Genomic DNA, 18,841 nt, shown 5'->3' with positions numbered 1-18,841 from the left:
GGTGCACCTCGATTTCCCTTCCGCCCCTCCCTCCATGCCATCAGCCTACAAAGCCGGCTGCGTTGCCGCGCGGGGTAGCCCTGCGGAACTAGGTTTGGGTTGGCTGTGTTGTCGAGGGGGGAGGCTGAGGGATGAGTACCGAGGCACCACCCTCTCCCTCCTGCCTGCGCTGCACGCACCCGCTCGGCTCTTGCCGGCCCCCGCTCGGGTGTTTCCGCCGCCGGCGGCCGCAGCGCTTCGGCCGCGCTCGGCTTTTTCCGCCGCAGCGGGCTGCCGCCTACGGCTCCGCGCGCTGCCCGCCCGCCCAGCGCTGCCCATGTCGGACGTGCTGGCCGCCGCCGCCGGCTCCCGCTTCGAGCCCCCGGCTGCCGGGGCGCCGGACGGCCCCGCGCCTCACGTCCCCTCAGGTACGGGCTCGGCAGGGGAGGGGGCAGCCGGGCTGGCCGCGGCGGGGAGCGGGAGCAGCTCCCCGCCTGCGCACATCCCTCCCTCCCGGCGGCGGCGAGCGCTTGCAGCCCGGCCGCGGTCCCTGAGGAGGAGCCCCCGCGGCGGCGGGGTGGGCTGCCGGCGGTGAGGCCGCAGGCGCGGGGGCGCGTATTTTGGCGTTGGCCGTACGGCCAGGGAGAACGCCGTGAGCTTCCTTTCCGCGGTGGGTTTCCTCGTTTCTCCCCGAGAAGCCTTATTTCCACGGTGGCCGTTTGCTACGGTGAAATACGAAGAGCAGCATCGGGAGTTAGCCCATGGCTGACACCGGGTGGGCCGGGTGCTGGGGGAACGGGGCGGGCGGTGATGGCTGCGCGCACCCTCCTGCAGCCGGCACCGGCGCCTGGGGAGGACCCGCACCCCACCGCCGCGTCCTGGGTGCTCGGCTCTCCTGCCGCTCCAGCGCCTAAAACTGCAGCGGCAGCTCCCGGTGCTCCTTCCCAGCGGTGGAAGAGCGAGGATCGATGGAGGTTTATGAGAGACAGGGTGCTTTCCCCGCTGAAAGAGGCCCCGTCTAGCCGGGAGCTGAGCTACCCCTGCCTATGCGGTCTCTGCCGTGGGCTGGGGGCCTGGTGCTGTGTGCCCGAAGGCTGCAGGTGCCTCCCAGCTCCGAAGTGACTCAATGAAACAGCCCGTGGCTGTAAGGCGTATCACCAGAGAGCTGCAGAAGCTGGAACTTGTCCATGCCCAGTTCACTGCCTTGATGCGATCAGACAGCGGGGCTGTGGAGCACGTACCGTACCGCAGTCGTACGGGGACGGAGCTTTCCCAGAGTTCAGGAGACTCGGGGGAGACCAGGAGCCATCTTTATAGGCACTCCTTTTAGCAGTGACCTAGGACTTTCCATCTCGTCAGTGCTCTGTGGGAACCACTGCGTGATTGCTTTTTCCAGGGCTTTGTCAGCCCAGTTTTACATGATGAAATTTGGCCTCGTTCTGTCCTTCTAAAGCTAGGATTGGTGGTTCCTGAACGAGCCCGGCTTCTGAGAGTGGTTCTGCACCAAAAACATGCATGGGTTTTTGTTCTCCCTTTCCTGGGGTTGATATGATTAAAGATCTTTGTTCTGCAAGGTGCTCAATAGAGCTCATAACATGAAAAACTGGTTGGCACAGCTCTTCATTCCACAGCCATGTGACCTTGTCAATGTTTGAGTGCTGGCTGTAGTTTTTCCTCCTGTATGTGTATTCTAAACATCAAAATTTATTTCACCTTCTCTCCGTATATTCTGTTTGTTGTTAGAAAATGAAGACTCAGCCCAAAAGACAGAGCCTGCAGATCAGCTGGTTGATTCTTTGGAGTCCAGTACTTTGCAAAGCAGGTAGGAGAATCCTTTTCTGTATTGTGGCCAACGTGCGTGACAGTCTGTTTCACCCCTGTGACTTCCTCCGTATGGCAGTTGATTCTGTGCAGGTGAAGAGAAGGGACTGGAGACTGAATTGTCTGCTTCGGGACAGTATGTACCAGAATCAGCAGAGGAGGGGCTGTTCTTACAGGCTTAAGGTTGTTTTAAAGCTTACGAAGTGATGAAGTGTAGTTCATGGCTCAGCTATTCAAATCACAGAATCATTCAGCTTGGAAGGAACCCTGCAAATATAAAACACCCTATAAAACAGCAGTTTGATGCCATCTTGGCTTGATGTTAATGACATCTGTATCAGCCTTCTTGACTCCAGACAAGCGTTCTTCCATCTCTTTATTATGTCCTCTAATTTTCTTCAAAGACATTAACATAGACTGGGAGCAAAATGGCCAAAGTAGATGCTGGATACTTGTGGATGTTACCTGATAAATTTTTCTAAGATAGAACTCCTTTGAAAGGGATAGGGGTAATCCAAAAGGGTTGTGTGAGGAGGAGTTGGCTGAACTGTCTTTGTAAATCTTCTTATAAAGCTTGTGTAGCTCTTCCTAATCTTTCAGTGAGACTCATGGGCTTCAGTGGCGTCTGGAGGAAAAAATACCCATGCTGTTAGCTCCTACGTTGATGGAGGGCCTTTGAAGCAGATGTGTGCATGGTAGCAAGTGACCAAAGAGCTCTTCTAGGTGTGATCATGCAACTGCTAAGCTAAAAAAGCAAATGGGCTGGAAAACAATGGCATAGAAGTCCAAATTTGTCCTGGGCTGCCAGAGAAATTGTTAGGGATCACTGTGAGAGTTCTTCCTTTAAAAAAAATTTCCCCTCCCAGTGTCCTTTTCTTATATTGTCATTTTGTGTATCCTGGTATTCAGCTCATTTGAGTTGTTCTTACAGACCTTCTGGTCTATCATGCCATTTCTAGGAAAGGAAATCACACTGTTGAGAGAATTTAAGTAAGAAATGGCTTTATTTCTGGATAAAATCTGTACCCCCATAGGAGTAAAGATTTGGAAACAAAAGCCACGTTTGTTCTGTTCCAGTCATCTCTATGGATGCGCCAAGGAATGTGTCTGAGTTGAGCTGTGTATATTTTTTTTTTAATTTTTTTTTTAAACTATTCCACACTATACTGATAGTCTGCTCCCTTGCTAATGAGAATATTTCTCATTTCTGAAAGGAGGCAGAGGCATTTGAGGAAATGCACATATTTTCCATTGCTGCTGTGTTCTCATGTTTCTGATCCTTTAGACCAACACAGTTGACATTGGTTTTACAGTGCTATGAGAAGGCTTTGCTTTTCAAAAGGGCAACTGTTTCTATTCTTATTAAAGACTAGGTTGCTTCTCATGGAAGTTTCACAGAGTATCTGAGAGTATGACAGATAAGACACTTCTGGCATCCATCTGAGTTCATTTGGGATGGTAACTCTTTCCAGCGATAGACAATATGCGGCATTCTTAAAATATAATTTAGAATAAAACCCTCAATAGACGATGAATGCCAAAGATGTTTCCTTTCTTGCACATAATTTTCCTGCTATGTACCTTTCTTTCTGTTCTAACACGTGCATCTCCTCTTGTCACAGTGCAGTACTTGGACCTCTTTGCTATAGTTGTGCTGACGTTGTACGTCTTACGGCCTGCTTGTCTGTGCAGCATATTTGGATGTGGCAGAGAGACACGTGGGTGCTCCCTATATCTCTTGGGATTGCTAATAGGAAAGGCATAATGGGCCACTTTAATAGAGGGCATTTTCAGGATGGCTGTCAAAACTGTTTTGAATCCTTTCACTGATCCAGTTGACCTCTGGTGAAATATGCAGATGTCATGCAGTAGCTGGCATAAAAGAAGTTGTCCTTTTCTTGAGCAGAAAAGTTGCTACTGATTTCTGTAGGGTGAGCTAGCATGCTGCGGGGTGAGTGCGGTGAATTACTGCCATCTGAAGGACAGCAAATATGCAGTATCTCACTGCAGTTGCTCCCTCTGGCTCGCATGGAAGATAGTCATGTGGAAATGAGGGCAGGACTGGGGTGCTAAGGGCTCTTTGTGCAGCTGGCAGGTGCTGACCACACCCTCCAGTCCATTTGAATTCGAGTTCCAGAGCAGAGTGATTCCTCTGCTGCCTGTGCCCTGGGTGCAAGTGCTGAACTGTAGCGCTTTCTTCCTCCAAAAGGTCGCAGATTGGGTCACTCGTGAGTACAGGCACGACAGAGGATTCAAAGGAAGAAGCTGGTGCTTTAGAGGACCAGGAAGTGGCTGAACTAGAAGAGAAGCTTCCTGACCAAACTCAGTCCCTCAGAGAGGTAGGTGGGTGTTTCTTATGTCTGAAAGCAAGGACAGAGGTGCAGCAAGAGTTCTTCCACCCTTCTGCTGTGCTTATAGCTATGGTACTGAGGCTTTAAGGGTTGTGTTAAGACAAAAGTTCATATTAATATAGATTCAGTTATATTTTCTTCTATACATTAGCAGGAGGTAAACATTATCGGTCTGATTTGCAAAATCCCTCTTGTGTCTTCGGCTAATCCTCGCCTCCTTGCAGTTTTTGGCTCACTAAGGCTTCAAGGTTATTCTCACCTTCTGCCTCTTGTCTGGGGCTTCTGGGAATTCCCTTCTTGCAGATTTATGGGAGAGGGAACTGCAAGTGACTGCTGTCTTTTGTTTCTTTTGGTGAGAGGCCAATTCGTTTGCGTTACAGATACAGTCGGGAAACCCGTGCAAGTGGCACCCAGCTCAGGAGCTGTGAGTTTGCATATATGAGGAGAGAGGGCTGGCCCTAGTGAACCAGAGGGACTTTTAACTAGGACACAGCAAATGACAGTTGATTGTGACTGTAGTCTAAATGCACACAGAGCTGAAAGGCTCTCCCTAGAGAGATTGTGTCTTGGGAGTTCTTTCCAAGATTAGTCAGCTAAATCTGTAAGGCTGTAGCTTTGTTGAGAGGTGACAATTAACTCTGAGGCAGATGCAAAGATGTGCCTGCCCAGGAACGCCTGGGGAGGCCAAGGGGTGTGTAATTTGTGAGACTAACGCAGCATTTGACTTCAAAGTTCATTACTTTGGTGCTGTGGGGGAAATAATGCAGAGAGGTGTCTCAGAGCCAGCCAGTTCTTTTTAATAAATAGAAGCTTCTGCAGGGTCTGACTTGGCTTCAGAAAGATGCTTGAATTACTAATGAGTTGTTTTAAATCCAGCTGGGGACTTTCTTACTACGATGGTCTTTGTGACAGTGTTTCTTATGTGCTTTGTGCAGGAAGCTGTTGTTCGGATAACCAACTACCATGTACCTCAAGGATCAGGGGATATAGTCATGATTCAGTCAGATCACACTGGTGCTGTGGATATCCTTTCAGCTGAGCTGGAGACTGCAGACCTCCTTGGGGAGCAGAGGAAAGGTGAGTCCTGAAAGGACAACACTTGTTGGGGCCACTTCTTAAGTGCCTGCCCTGGCTAGAGAAGAGCAGAGGCTGTCCTGGAGACACTGCTAATTCCTGCTGGAAATTTGGGCTCCTGGCTAGCAAGCAGGAAAACTTCACATCCAAGGCTTCTGGGAGCAGGCTCCAGAATGCAAAAGCCTTATCAGAAATAGCTTCACTGTTTTCAGATAACAGTTTGTCTGTAGTGAAAAGTCAGGTGAGCCCACAATCTTTTCCCTTGTCTCAGCTCAGCCTCCCCCTCTGGCTCCACCCACCATGTGGACCACTGAGAAGATGAAGGAATTCAAAGCCAAGATGGGAAAGGAGAAGAATGGCCGGATGGTGGTGAAGCGAGGCGAGGTGGTGACAGTCCGTGTGCCAACCCATCCTGATGGGAAATGCATTTGCTGGGAGTTTGCTACAGATGACTACGACATTGGGTTTGGAGTCTATTTTGACTGGACCACTGTTACTAGCACTGCCATTACAGTTCAGGTCAGCGAATCCAGTGATGAGGAGGATGAAGAAGAGGAGGAGGAAATTGAAGGTTAGTGCAGAGCTTATAAGGGTTAATTTGTGGTGCTTGTTGCCATGCTGCTGAGAGTGTCTGTCAGATGCTGTAATTTCCATCTACTTTGTTTACTCAGCCCACTTGTTATCTCTGCAGCCTTTTGGGTTCTTGGTTAGGCTGTGATGAGAAAGCATTTAGCCCTTCCTGCTTCAGCATATGTCAATGGCTGTCCTTCTCCAAGAGCATTCTTGAAATTGAACATGTCGAAAAATAAAATCAGAATTCACTTGTTCAGTTTCTAGCTGATAAAAAGATTAGGGTCTGAAATTTTAACTTGACTGTTTTTTCTTAGCCTTTCAGACTGAGAAGTTTCTGGTGGGGAGTAGGAGCAAAAAGCTTTTGTTTCTGGTTTGTTTTTTTTTTTTTGGTTGGTGTTTTTTTTCCCCCAGTGCATCAGTAGCTCCTGTTTACTGAATTTGAGGATTGCTACCTGTGTCTTTGTACTTGTGAAACACACAGTGATGTTTCCTGTTCTGTGGCTTCAGTGTATGTGTGACCAGTGTAGCTGGGGGTTGGTGTCTGAAATTAATTTTGCAGGTTCTTCAAAGAGGGATAGGCTCCTATCTGAAGAATCCTCTTAGAGAAGTGAATTGAGGACATAAACACAGTGAGGTTATAGCTAAGAGCTTTCCTGCCTTTCTTTTGCTTCAAGTCTGTATCACTGGACCACTCTTGTGTGTATAAAAGCAGTGAGGTGTCTAAAAAGTAAGCTCAGGAGAGGAGGCCAGGCTGGCAGGCAAGTGGATATGTCCCATCAGTATTCCCAAGAGAACTGGTGCTTGGCATATCCTTTGTCATGACAAGGAAAGCTGGACTTTGTGGGTATTATTTGTAGAAAGGTCAGAGCAGACACTATGGGTAATGCTGTTGTAGTTAGCCTTCCATATGTCTGCATGCTTGTGCTGCATTCTGGTCTTGTTGATCTTTTTCTGGACTACCTAGTGGCTTAACTGGCTCTGGCCTACTTACTTGTCTCCTCTCTCCTATTCAGGACTTGCCCCTGTTGGTGACGTGGAAAGGGGCTCCAAAAGCTATCTGCGGAACCGCTACGGAGAGATCATGCCCGTATACCGGAGGAACAGCCATCGGGAGGTGCAGGCTGGCAGCCACGAGTACCCAGGCGAGGGCATCTACCTGCTGAAATTTGATAACTCGTACTCTCTCCTCCGCAATAAGACTCTGTTCTTTCACGTCTATTACACTAGCTGAAGAAACAGGAAGGGGCAGGGATGGCAGGCAGGTAATGGTGAGTGTAGCAGGCTGCCGCCCAGCCCTGGTACTGCCTGATGGGCACTGCTGTGTGACAGAACCAAGGCACAATTCTGCTGGCTCCTCTTCAGACACTAACTGGTTTCTCCCCACACCCTCCTTCCCCGCTGTCCCAGTGGAGAAAGGTAGTTGTGACTGCCTGGTTGTCCACAGGCAGCTTCTCTTCCTGTAAAACTTCGGGAGGTCTGCTCTGTGTAGGCATCGGGCTGGGCCTTCGTGTCACAGCCAGTCAATGCCCAGAAGCCAGGTTTCAGGTGGTCAAAGTTTTGATCTTTTGCGCTGGTATGAAATGAAGTGAAAATACTCTTCATCTGTTACTATTTTGTGAATAACTTTTCCGACTCTTCTGCTGCATCTGCATCGCTAGAGGGCAGCTGTCGGCTACAATGAGCCAAAAGCACAACTGGCTTGTCACCGAGCCACTGATAATCTCATCGCCTACCACCACTACATGTCACCAGCAGCCAGTGCTTCCTTCACTGGTGTGGGTGGGGGTTCAGCTGGCCAGCGGCAGCCCATGCTGCAGGGGCTAGGCCACGCTTCAACAAGCGGGCCCCAAACGGCGATCACGGCATGTGTTTGAACAGGGGCTGGGGGGAGTGTGCACACCTAGAAGCCCATAAGAAGGTTTTCCTACAGATTAAGAATTGGATGTTATACCTGTTGATTGTAGGGATATGTAGATGATTAAAAATTCAGCGACCACCAAAAGTTTTTTCTGTAATCCAGATGTGAAGCAGAAGAAATTATGTACTGCTGTGCTGAATGAATACAAAAAGGTTGGAGTACTACCAATAAATATACAGGAAATGTTTCTTAGTAGCAGCATGTTGGTTCACTGGTATTGCTGCCAGCTGGATAATACCATATGTAGCAAGGAAAAGGCTCCCCAGAGAAGTGTAGCTTGTCAGCTGCTATTGCTGTTGCAAAGGTATTATTAGAAAAGGGCATCTCTGCTCAGAACCTCGAAAGATGTGGGATTTAACCAGTCCTTTCTGTGAACCAGAATCAGCAAGGCCGTTGCTAACCCTGATCACATGGAGTTCCTTGGCATGTTTTGGTGGCTAGCGATGGCATTAGTGATCACCTTCTGCTCAAGTACTGGCAGAGTTGAACAAGGATTAAATTAATCCTTCAGAGATTAAGTTAATCCTTCAGAGATTAATTTTAAATAATTTTTATCTGTAAGTGTTGTTTATTTTAATACTTTTAACTTGAAATCGTTCTCTTTTCTAAGAATCCTGCTGTATTTACATTTTGATACCTCTTTACAGAGACACAAAATGGCTGTTTGCATGGTGATTCTAGTAGAGCTCTCAGTTTTATTTTTAAATCATGCAGGTAAAGCACCTCTACTTAGTCTGTTCCTTCTATTGAGAGGGAATGAGGGACAAAATGATTTTTGGGCTAGTTAAAGCCAAAGATTTCACTCTTGTAGGAGGGCTGCATATTTCCTATTAAGGCTATATTGTAATGCTGTGAAATTTGCTCCATATTCAAGCTCTTAACTGTCTCAGCTTACTTATCCACTGCCCCAGAGCACTTAGTAGGTCAAAATGGTAAGAGCGAGCAGTCAGTCTACAGCAGAGCAGCCCAAGCTGGGAGCAGGAGCAGTGGAAATGCAAAGAACACTGGTTGGAGCACAGTGGCTTTCTGGATGAGCAGGCAGGCAGCAGAGTTGTTGCTGCTTTGGGCCCTGAGATAGGGAGAAAACAGCTGCCTTTGTCAAAAGAGAGAGAGAGAGTGCACACCTGGGTGGGGAGGAACTGCAAAGCGGCCTTATTCAAGCAGGGGCAACCACAGGACAGCCTTACAGGGAGACAGAACAGTAGGGCCTGGTATCTGTCAGGGTAAGATGCTTTTTCATTTAGCAGCTTGGGGAGGACTGTTCCTTCTTTTAGCCTGTTTTGGGGGAGATGAAGGACCATGCTGTGGCCTTTGTAACAGCACTTGAATCAGGCCTGAGCAACTTGGGTAAGGTGTGCTCTTTTTTTTTTTTTTTCATCCTTTCTCTATCAAGTTCCTAGACACTAAACAGAAGAAGACAGAAAACACCCTTCAGTCTCACCACAATGTCAGCACTGCCCCACTCAATGACTGCCTTTGGTCCTTTGCTGTGAGATTCGCAGAACCCTGTGTGCACTTGCTGGTTAATGTATGATACGCTGTCTGGCACCCACTCCACTTTCTAATTTGGATTTATTTACGATGAAGAGAACTCTGACCTGTACATACATTAGATATTCCAGAATTACTGATCCTCAGTTGCACAGCTTATTGCAGGCTAGCGGGTTATCTCCATAAAAAAGTTTCCCTCGTAGTGTGGCCTCCCTGTTGCTAACTCTCAGCTACTTCCCCCTCCTGTCTATCTCTTGCTCACATTAAGGTTCAAAATACATTTTGTCATGTTGTAAGAAGTTAATGAGGCCTGCCTCACAACCAGTTCTGGTCACTCACTGACACATAAATAGTATGTGCCAGTTTTCAAGCCATTAGTTAGTGGTTTTAGTTAAGGGAAGTTGCACTGTAGATGGTAATCCTATTGCTCAGTTCTAGCTTTCTGAGGTGTGGACCAACCAGACGAGGCTCAGGTCACTTGTTTGGAACTGTGCCCGCCTCCTAGTCTCATTGACTTAAGCCCACCAGCAGCATTGAATATGGTATGTCATGCCAATCAGCATGTGCCCGGTCTGCAAATGCAGCGTGCCCATAGATAGGCCTGCTGCAGTGGAACTGAAAGCGTTTGGTGTGTGTGTTACTTCACTGCTTAAGTTTCCCAGAAGTATCTGGTATCTCTTCTGAACACAAAATAGTTTTAGGCACAGAATATTTCATCTGCAGGAAACAGAAGCTTCACAGTTGTATAGGATAATTCTTCTTTTCGTTAATTATTTTTAATTTCCACATTACATGAGTATGTTGTTTCTCAGGTAGTCAGATAGCATTCATTATCCAAGTGACAACTTCTCTTTGGAAGGATATGTAGTCTTTACTTGTTTTCTGATAAATCTAATAGCTTGGCTGTATGTCTAGTGATTAACAGCAGCCACTCCCATTCAAAATCAAACCCGTAGTTGGTTCAAAGAAGTAATCTTATTTCTCATGCGTCCTTTTTTTCAGTTTGGTGTATCTCCTGGATTTGTATCCAGTCCTGCTATCTGGCTGAGGCAGTGATGGAAACCCTTATTATTTTAATTGGAGACCTTTGGAACTAGACCTTGGGTCTAGAAAGAAAAATGAATTTAAAAGGCAGTTGCACTTCAGAGAGGGAAATTAATCCTCAAGAAAGGAAAATTCCTTCTTTGTTTTTGTGGAAGGAAGATTTCAGATAGGTTTTTAAAACATGGTTTTTCTCCCTGTAATTTGTGTCTAGAAATTCAAAAAGCTAAATTAAGAATGAAGCGTTTTACATTTTTGGATTTGCTTTTGTGAAAGCACAAAATTGTTTTCAATTTTGTTTTGAATATAACTTAGATCTAGAAATAAGATTTACATGTTTAGTCAGAGATATAAGACGGTCCTGGAGTGCAGGACTTGTATAAAAATTAGCTTGTATAATTTTTTATTTATAATAATGGTAACAACCTGTTGGGCTTTTTTTTTTTTGTGTCAAAGAAGGTCATAGAATCATAGAATGGTTTGGGTTGGAAGGGACCTTAAAGATCATCTAGTTCCAACCCCCCTGCCACAGGCAGGGACACCTTTCCTCTAGACCAGGCTGCTCAAAGCCCCATCCAACCCGGCCTTGAACACTGCCGGGGAGGGGCATCCACAGCTTCTCTGGGCAACTAGTTCCAGTGTCTCACCACCCTCACAGTAAAGAATTTCTTCCTAATATCTAATCTAAATCTACCCTCTTTCAGTTTAAAACCGTTCCCCCTCGTCTTGTCACTACTTGCCCTTGTAAAAAGCCCCTCTCCCACTTTCCTGTAGGCCCCCTTCAGGTACTGGAAGGCTGCTATAAGGTCTCCCTGGAGCCTTCTCTTCTCCAGGCTGAACAGCCCCAACTCTCTCAGCCTGTCTTCATAGGAGAGGTGCTCCAGCCCTCTGATCGTCATAAGCTCTCTTGTTTTTTTTTTCCCTTTAGGTGTAATGTAGCAGCAGGAATATAAAACGTATGTGTTTTACTGAGGACAGAGTTAAAATTGCTTAAATCAGGGACTACTTGTACTGATTTAATTTACTCAGAAACTTTTTGGAGGCCTGTAATGTGGAGTCTTGCGAAAGGTTACTGGTGTCAGACACAGGCTAGTTGCAAATTAATGCTTGGGAGCCATTTAATAGTTACGTAGATTGTTACTGGTAATGAGCCATTTACATGATCACGTAAGATGAAAACGCATAAGAGAAAGAGCTTAGTTGTCTGACTTCAGTGCTAAGAAGAAAGTCGAGTTACTATGCAACTGAGTCTAAAAGACAGCCACACGCCTTTCTTTTTGGCTCTTCTCTGTGTGCTTGTCTCCTTGTAACTGTGTATGCATGTACCCTTCACCTGTGGTCTGCAGTGGGTCAGTTACTGTGGGGCTGGACCCAGTGAGGTGACCCTTGTCACGTGTCTAGTTGCCAAAAGACTTATTCATTCTTGTGGGGAATTAGGGTAGAGAATGAATCCCTAGATGGGTTCACTTTTATCCCCATTATACCCTTCTTTCTTGTCTCACTACCCCTACTAAAGCCACTCTACAGAGGATTTATTACAAGGTGCCTTAGGAACAAGGAGCATGTCTGAAATAAGAGCCATAGATGTCATTAATCCAAGGGATTTCTTCTTGTTTCACTGCCCATGTGGGTAGAGGGGAGTCACTTTCTAAGGTCAGGCAAGGAGAGCCCCTGTAGGCTGTTCCAGGAGATTTAAGCTGTTCATTAGACTGCCTTGTTGCTGTAAGATGAGTACTAGAATGGTGTTTGAGTTACCTGGTGCCATAAGATCTTTGCCTTTTAAAATCATATGCTGCTGTCAGATATCGAGGAACACCAGAGCACTACTCCTTTCGATATGCTGATTCAGGTTTAGACCTGAGGACCAGAGGAACACTAGATAGGCATAGAAGAGCATTCCTTGTGGCCATCATCATTTTCTCTAAAAAGAATGTGAATCCAGTGTTGTGAGTCTTGTGTGCTTATGTGTATTGAGGCTGGATAAGAGACCAAAGCAACAAAGTTTTTTTGATCTACAAGTGTGAAAGAAAAGACTGTTTCTCCTTTTCTGATATCTGGGAAAATACTGGATGTGACAATGTTATGTAGATGTAGCAGAACATCTCAAGAATGAAAAACTGGGAACTGATTGTGTTAAATACATTGGCTAACTAGACTGCGAAAGAAGCCAGTTTAGCAGGAGTCAAAGTGCAAAGTCATTTATCTAAGTAAGTTGATTTGCAGTAAATACCAACTAAATAGGAAGGTACATAAAACAGCAGAGTTCAAATACATCTTGCTAGGAGGAGAATTTTCTGTGAGGTTATTCCACATTTGCCTCCAAAGAGTCTCTGTCAACTTATTCTGAAACACTAGTGCTGTTGCAGCTGAAGACACAACATCAGGCAGGGCGGACAGTGGGTCTAGCTTCCCTTGGCTTTTCTGCATTCTGTTCTGGATTTTACATGTTGCTTTCTCAGAAGCTTCATCGCAAGCAATGTACCCTTTCTCAGGCAGGGGGAGAGGAAGAATTTTGTGATCCATCGGTGAGGGTTATCTGGCTTAAACCCATCTGGAATGGCGAGTCAAGTCCCTTGGGCAAGAAGCTGGATGCCAGCCATTAAGCTCAGAGCTAAGGAGGCTTTGCCCAGTAGTTATCTTGAAGTTTAGGAGCTGCGTTTGGAAATTATAAATAGCTGGAGGTGGTCTCCCTGGTGGACTATCTGCCCTCCTCAGAGGGAAGCAATCTGCTCTCAACTCATTGCTCCAAGTTGCTAGCATAGTCTTTCAATGGGGAGCATCTTGGAGCTGTTCACAACTTTTTCAGACCTATATTCTTGTGAACTGTGATGGCTGTCAGTCCTTACCTATGTGATGTGAATATTTTTGATGTCCTGTGATTTCAAAATTGTGTTCTCAGCGCCAACCGTTTGCTTTTCTTGTGCTCCCAAGATACGAGTTTTAAATGGAGGAGAGGATATGTTAACAAAATGTGGCACTGAACCTCTTGCTGAAGGGCAAGACTATATTTATAGTGTGCTTGCATTCCTTCTATGCTTGGTTTGTATTGTTTATATTTGATGCGTTGTGGCTGATTTGTAATAGTATATTGGAACTTATTCCCTTTGAATAAACTTTTCACTATGCAGCCAAGAACTTTGTCTTCTGTTTAAAGCAAGTGAGTGTCTTGATATGAAAAACTGAACAACAGACTTTCCAACAAAACAAGAATACAATTAAACTTAGTTTTATGAGCAAAGAAGAGGCAAATACTCAAAATGTACTTTGCAGTGTACTGGACATTCTAGTTGCAAATGGATAGGAAAATGCTCTGTTGTCAGCTGGTGAAGATAGTTCCAGCCAGGAATTTGTCTGTTAAAATGACTTGCTGTGATATTTTTTTTAATTCTTCGAATTATCTGCAACGCTTGAGGTTATACTGAATGCCTCACGAATTGGAGAGGAACAATGTCACGGTTTAAAGCTGGGCTGGATATTAAACCTGGGGCAGACGCTCCCTATTAACCCTCATCCCCGCCCCCCTGAAGGGAAAGGGAAAAGGGAGGGAGACTTACGGGTTGGAAAGTTAAAACAGTTTTAATAAACTATAATAATGAAAAAGAGTATAATAGTAATAAATGAAATAATCAAATATATACAAATATATACAAAACCAAGACTGAGCTCCCCCGATATCAGCCACATCACCACCAGCACTGCAGGGCAGGCTCCGGGAAGGCCCAGGCTGGGCCCAGCGACAGACGGGAACTGGATTCAGGGATGCATGGATCGGGATAGGGGGCAGCAAGAAAACAGACAGAGTCCTCTTTGGACACCGGCCATGGCAGAAGGGGGCAAGAAGGGAGAAGAAAGGGCCGAAGGCTCAAACAGCAGAAGCAGGCCGAGACCCTCGTGATCCGCCCGCTTTATACTGAGAGTGACATGTATGGGATGGAATACCTCGTTGGTCAATTTTGGCTCACCTGCCCTGTCCGCTCCTCCCTGCAGGTGTGACCCCCCTTTGGCTCTTCACTTGTAAGCAGTGAGAAATTCAGCAGTGACCTTGGTTTCTCTAAGAATAAGTACAGCAAGAGCCTTTCTGCATAACATCCCTACCGGTGCCTCAGTGATAACTACAAACTTCGAGCATTATCAGTCCTAGAAGCAGACACTGTCTGCAAAACATGCAGTTAGTTTCAGAAAGTGCAGTTACTTAGAAGGGACTTAGCTGAAAGTAAAAATCACTGAAAGGAAAATGGGCCTGGCTTAGGCCAAACCAGGACAAACAAGCAAGTAGCCAAGCTCATATCATGGACACATGTAGAGTTTGAATGCTTTACGCTCCAGTGCTTCATATTGGTGCTTTTCCCCTCAATTTGCAGAGATCCCCTATAGCTAGCTATTCTGTTACTTCAGCTTTCAGTCTGAAGGATTAAAAACATCTCTTCAGTTACCAGGTACTGATTAAATTATCGAGAGAAAAGTGTTTGCCCTTCATAGATCCTCATAGCTGCTTGCCCATCAACTTTATCTTACTACGGAGACTATATTTACATAAAGGAGGTACCTGCTGGTCAAAATGAGGAATGATACCTGCAGCCCAAGCTCGCCTTCTTCACTTGTCTTGTTATGAAGCTCGGTAGGACAAGTGCTGCAGAGGTTCAGTTGTCTCTGTTATAGTCCTCTGTTTCCTTGGAGCACTTTTATAAAATAATTGATGGGGAGGAGCAATCATAAGGCATGTTGATCAAACGGATAGATTACTCTGCCAAGTTAAAGAAGTTTCATCTCGTTTTAAGACCACTGAAGAGAAACAGCACTACAGCTATTTGATTGCCATGCACTCACAATGAATCCCTGTCCTTGTGCTGGGCTCAGGCATATGGCCAAGAGGAAAACTAAGCAACCTGGTGGGGATGCAGGGAAGTGGTGTGAAATTTCACAATGTTAGTTCTTTCCCACCCTTTCTGTAATTTTTGTGGTTGGGCTGCAGCAGAAATGCTCTCATCATGAGCTGCTCAGTGAAGGTCTCCCAGCAGGCTTTGATGACTCTTCCCTGTTTCAGCTGCACACAGAAAATACCATTGGGAGGGGGAACACCCCTCCCATGCCCTGCCCAGGGGGGGCAGCGAGCCCCTGTACCTGTCTGTGTAGGCCTAGTTCACACCAAGGGATCACAGAAATTTCCTCCTGAAACTGGTTTTTGAACGGGCTCGGCTCGCCCAGCGTGAAGAGCGGGACGGGCAACACTCGATTTCAGGCGGCGGCATAAATCAGCCCGTGGCTGGTGTTGGGCTCTGCCAGACGTTCCCCCGGGGAAGCAGAGGCAGCTGCAGGGGGTGTTTCTTCAAGCCCAAGTTTGCAGCTCAGGGCCTGAGTACAAATCCACGGCCATGTTCAGGTTCAAAAAAAGGGATCGGGGACAGCCAAGGGACACGCAGGGCCCTCTGGCAGCGGAGGAGAGGAGCCAGCTGGACGCTGTGATGTCTCAGCTCACCGCTGCCAGCTTTGCTGGAGCTGGTTTGCCAAAGCAGGGTGCATAAAGCGGCTTGGGGATGCTCGGGAGGATGCGCGGCTCCCTCTGAGGAGGGACCCGAGCGAGATGGGGTGTGCGTGGAGGGTCAGGAGGTGGTGGGGCTCGAGGGAAGGAGCCACACGAGACAAAAAAACACTCGGGAAAGTCCTCAGCAGCCAAAGTCACTAGCCCAGAGATGCTGCAAAGCACCTTTCACTGGGTGCCGCAGCTGGAAAAGAGCCTTTGAGGAAAAGCCTGGGAGCACAAACGCATTTCTCCTCCTTCCCCTGAGGGGAAAAGTCCCGCTCCACGGCAGGGTGCTGCACCCCACGTGGACGAGGACACTCGGGGGGGGCTTGTCACAGCATCCTTGGTTGGCAATGGGGGACTGGGGGTGAGCAAGAGAGAGCTCAGTGAGATCCAGCCTCTCCAAGCGGTTGCTGCGGTGGAGGGAAGGGGGGGGCTCTGCTTCTTTCACAGAATCACAGAATCACAGAATGTTAGGGATTGGAAGGGACCTCGAAAGATCATCTAGTCCAATCCCCCTGCCGGAGCAGGATTACCTAGATCATATCACACAGGAACGCGTCCAGGCGGGTTTTGAATGTCTCCAGAGAAGGAGAGTCTACAACCTCTCTGGGCAGCCTGTTCCAGTGTTCAGTCACCCTCACCGTAAAGAAGTTTTTCCTCATATTTATGTGGAACCTCCTGTGTTCCAGCTTGCACCCATTACCCCTTGTCCTGTCAATGGATGTCACTGAGAAGAGCCTGGCTCCATCCTCATGACACTTGCCCTTTACATATTTATAAACATTAATGAGGTCACCCCTCAGTCTCCTCTTCTCCAAGCTAAAGAGACCCAGCTCCCTCAGCCTCTCCTCATAAGGGAGATGTTCCACTCCCTTAATCATCTTCGTGGCTCTGCGCTGGACTCTCTCTAGCAGTTCCCTGTCCTTCTTGAACTGAAGGGCCCAGAACTGGACACAATATTCTAGGTCTCTCTGAATGGCTGCGCAGCCTTCCGGTGTGTCAGCCACTCCTCCCAGTTTGGTGTCATCAGCGAACTTGCTGACAGTGCACTCTATTCCCTCATCCAAGTCATTAATGAATATATTGAATAGTACTGGTCCCAGTACCGACCCTTGAGGGACTCCGCTAGACACAGGCCTCCAGCTGGACTCTGTCCCATTGACCACCACTCTCTGGCTTCTTTCCTTCAGCCAGTTCACAATCCACCTCACTACCCGATCATCCAGACCACGCTTCCTCAGTTTAGCTGCGAGGATGCTGTGGGAGACCGTGTCAAACGCTTTACTGAAATCGAGATAGACCACATCCACAGCTTTACCATCATCTATCCACCGGGTTACATCCTCATAAAAGGCTATCAAGTTGGTTAAGCATGACTTCCCCTTGGTGAAGCCATGTGGACTGCCCCTAATGATCCTCCTAATCCTTGATGTGCCTAGAGACAGCACCAAGGACAAGTTGTTCCATTACATTTCCGGGGATGGAGGTGAGGCTGACCGGTCTATAGTTACCCGGGTCCTCCTTCTTGCCCTTTTTGAAGACTGGAGTGACATTCGCTTTCCTCCAGTCCTCAGGCACCTCTCCCGTTGCCCACGACTTAGCAAAGATGATGGAGAGTGGCCTAGCAATGACTTCCGCCAGCTCCCTCAGCACCCGCGGGTGCATCCCATCAGGGCCCATGGATTTATGGACGTCCAGGTTGCTTAATTGGTCCCTGACCCAGCCCTCATCAACCAAGACAGATTCCTCCTCTATCCTGACTTCTTCTGGGGCCTCAGGGGTCCGGGGCTCCTCAGGACAGCCTCCAGCAGTATAGACAGAGGCAAAGAAGGCATTCAGTAACTCCGCCTTCTTTTTATCCTCTGTCTCCAGGGCCCCCACCTCATTCATCAGTGGGCCTACATTGCCTCTAGTGTTGGTCTTACCTGCAATATATTTGAAGAAGCCCTTTCTGTTGTCCTTGACCTCTCTTGCAAGGTTTAATTCCAAGGAGGCCTTAGCTTTCCTAGTTGCCTCCCTACATCCTCTGACAACAGACTTATATTCCTCCCAAGTGGTCAGCCCCTCCTTCCATGATCTGTTCACCCTCTTCTTCCACTTGAGTTTGCCCAGCAGTTCCCTGTTTAACCATGCAGGTCTCCTGGTACCCTTCCTTGACTTCCTGCCTGCTGGGATGCTCCGATCTTGAGCTCGGAAGAAGCAGTCCTTGAATGCTAACCAACTATCTTGGGCCCCCTTACCTTCTAGTACCCTGTCCCATGGGATTTCCCCTAGCAATTGCTTGAAAAGGCCAAAGTTGGCCCTCCTGAAGTCCAGGGTTGTGATTCTGCTAGCTATTCTGTTCCTGCCACATGAGATCCTGAACTCTACCATCTCATGGTCACTACAACCAAGGCTGCCCTCAACCTTCACCGCTTCAACCAGACCCTCCTTGTTAGCGAGAACAAGATCCAGCAACGCTCCTCTCCTAGTTGGCTCATCCACCATTTGCATCAGAAAGTTATCATCAGTGCACTGCAGGAACCTCCTGGGCTGAGGATGGCTGGCTGAGTAGGCCTCCCAGCAAATATCAGGGTAGTTGAAATCCCCCATGACAACCAGGCCCTGTAATTGAGAGACTGCTCTCAGCTGCCTGTAGAAGGCCTCATCACCCTCCTCATCCTGATCTGGTGGCCTGTAATAGACACCCACAACAGTATCACCCCTGCCAGCCTGCCCCTTAATTCGCACCCACAAACTATCAACTCGCTCCTGATCCGCCCCTGGACAGAACTCAATACATTCTAGCTGCTCACTCACATAAAGAGCAACTCCACCACCTCTTCTTACTGGCCTGTCTTTCCTGAACAGGACATAGCCATCCATGACCACATTCCAGTCATGCGAGGTGTCCCACCAAGTCTCTGTAATTGCCACTAGATCATAGACCCCTGACCGCACACAGATTTCTAACTCCTCTTGTTTATTCCCCATGCTGCGTGCATTGGTGTACAGGCATTTCAGGGAGCGAGCTGAGCACGCCAATCTCACCCTAGGGGGATGGGAGGCCTCCTGGTCTACCTCAACACT

At 47.5% G+C, this 18,841-nt stretch overlaps 1 protein-coding gene across 1 annotated transcript; it reads left to right on the top strand.

The window, feature by feature from the left end:
* Nucleotides 1–293: 293 nt before the first annotated feature.
* On the top strand, nucleotides 294–13,329 carry TMED8 (transmembrane p24 trafficking protein family member 8). Its single transcript, XM_068399704.1, has 6 exons — nucleotides 294–407; nucleotides 1,723–1,801; nucleotides 4,010–4,139; nucleotides 5,087–5,228; nucleotides 5,497–5,796; nucleotides 6,812–13,329. The coding sequence occupies exons 1-6, from the start codon at nucleotides 317–319 to the stop codon at nucleotides 7,027–7,029; spliced, it is 960 nt and encodes a 319-aa protein (XP_068255805.1). The 5' UTR covers nucleotides 294–316; the 3' UTR covers nucleotides 7,030–13,329.
* The last annotated feature ends 5,512 nt before the right edge of the window (nucleotides 13,330–18,841 follow it).

This window comes from Nyctibius grandis, chromosome 4, assembly GCF_013368605.1.
Source record: "Nyctibius grandis isolate bNycGra1 chromosome 4, bNycGra1.pri, whole genome shotgun sequence".
Classification (NCBI taxonomy): domain Eukaryota; kingdom Metazoa; phylum Chordata; class Aves; order Nyctibiiformes; family Nyctibiidae; genus Nyctibius; species Nyctibius grandis.
Note: the sequence above shows the minus strand (reverse complement) of the source record. Positions and strands in the feature narration are given on the sequence as shown.

What these genes read in the sequence shown, in the direction of transcription:
- TMED8 (XM_068399704.1), top strand. Translation starts at nt 317, where the DNA reads ATGTCGGACGTGCTGGCCGCCGCCGCCGGCTCCCGCTTCGAGCCCCCG. An exon ending in CGCGCCTCACGTCCCCTCAG is followed by an intron (nt 408 to 1,722) that starts GTACGGGCTCGG and finishes GTTTGTTGTTAG; the next exon opens with AAAATGAAGACTCAGCCCAA. An exon ending in AGAGGAGGAGGAAATTGAAG is followed by an intron (nt 5,797 to 6,811) that starts GTTAGTGCAGAG and finishes TCTCCTATTCAG; the next exon opens with GACTTGCCCCTGTTGGTGAC.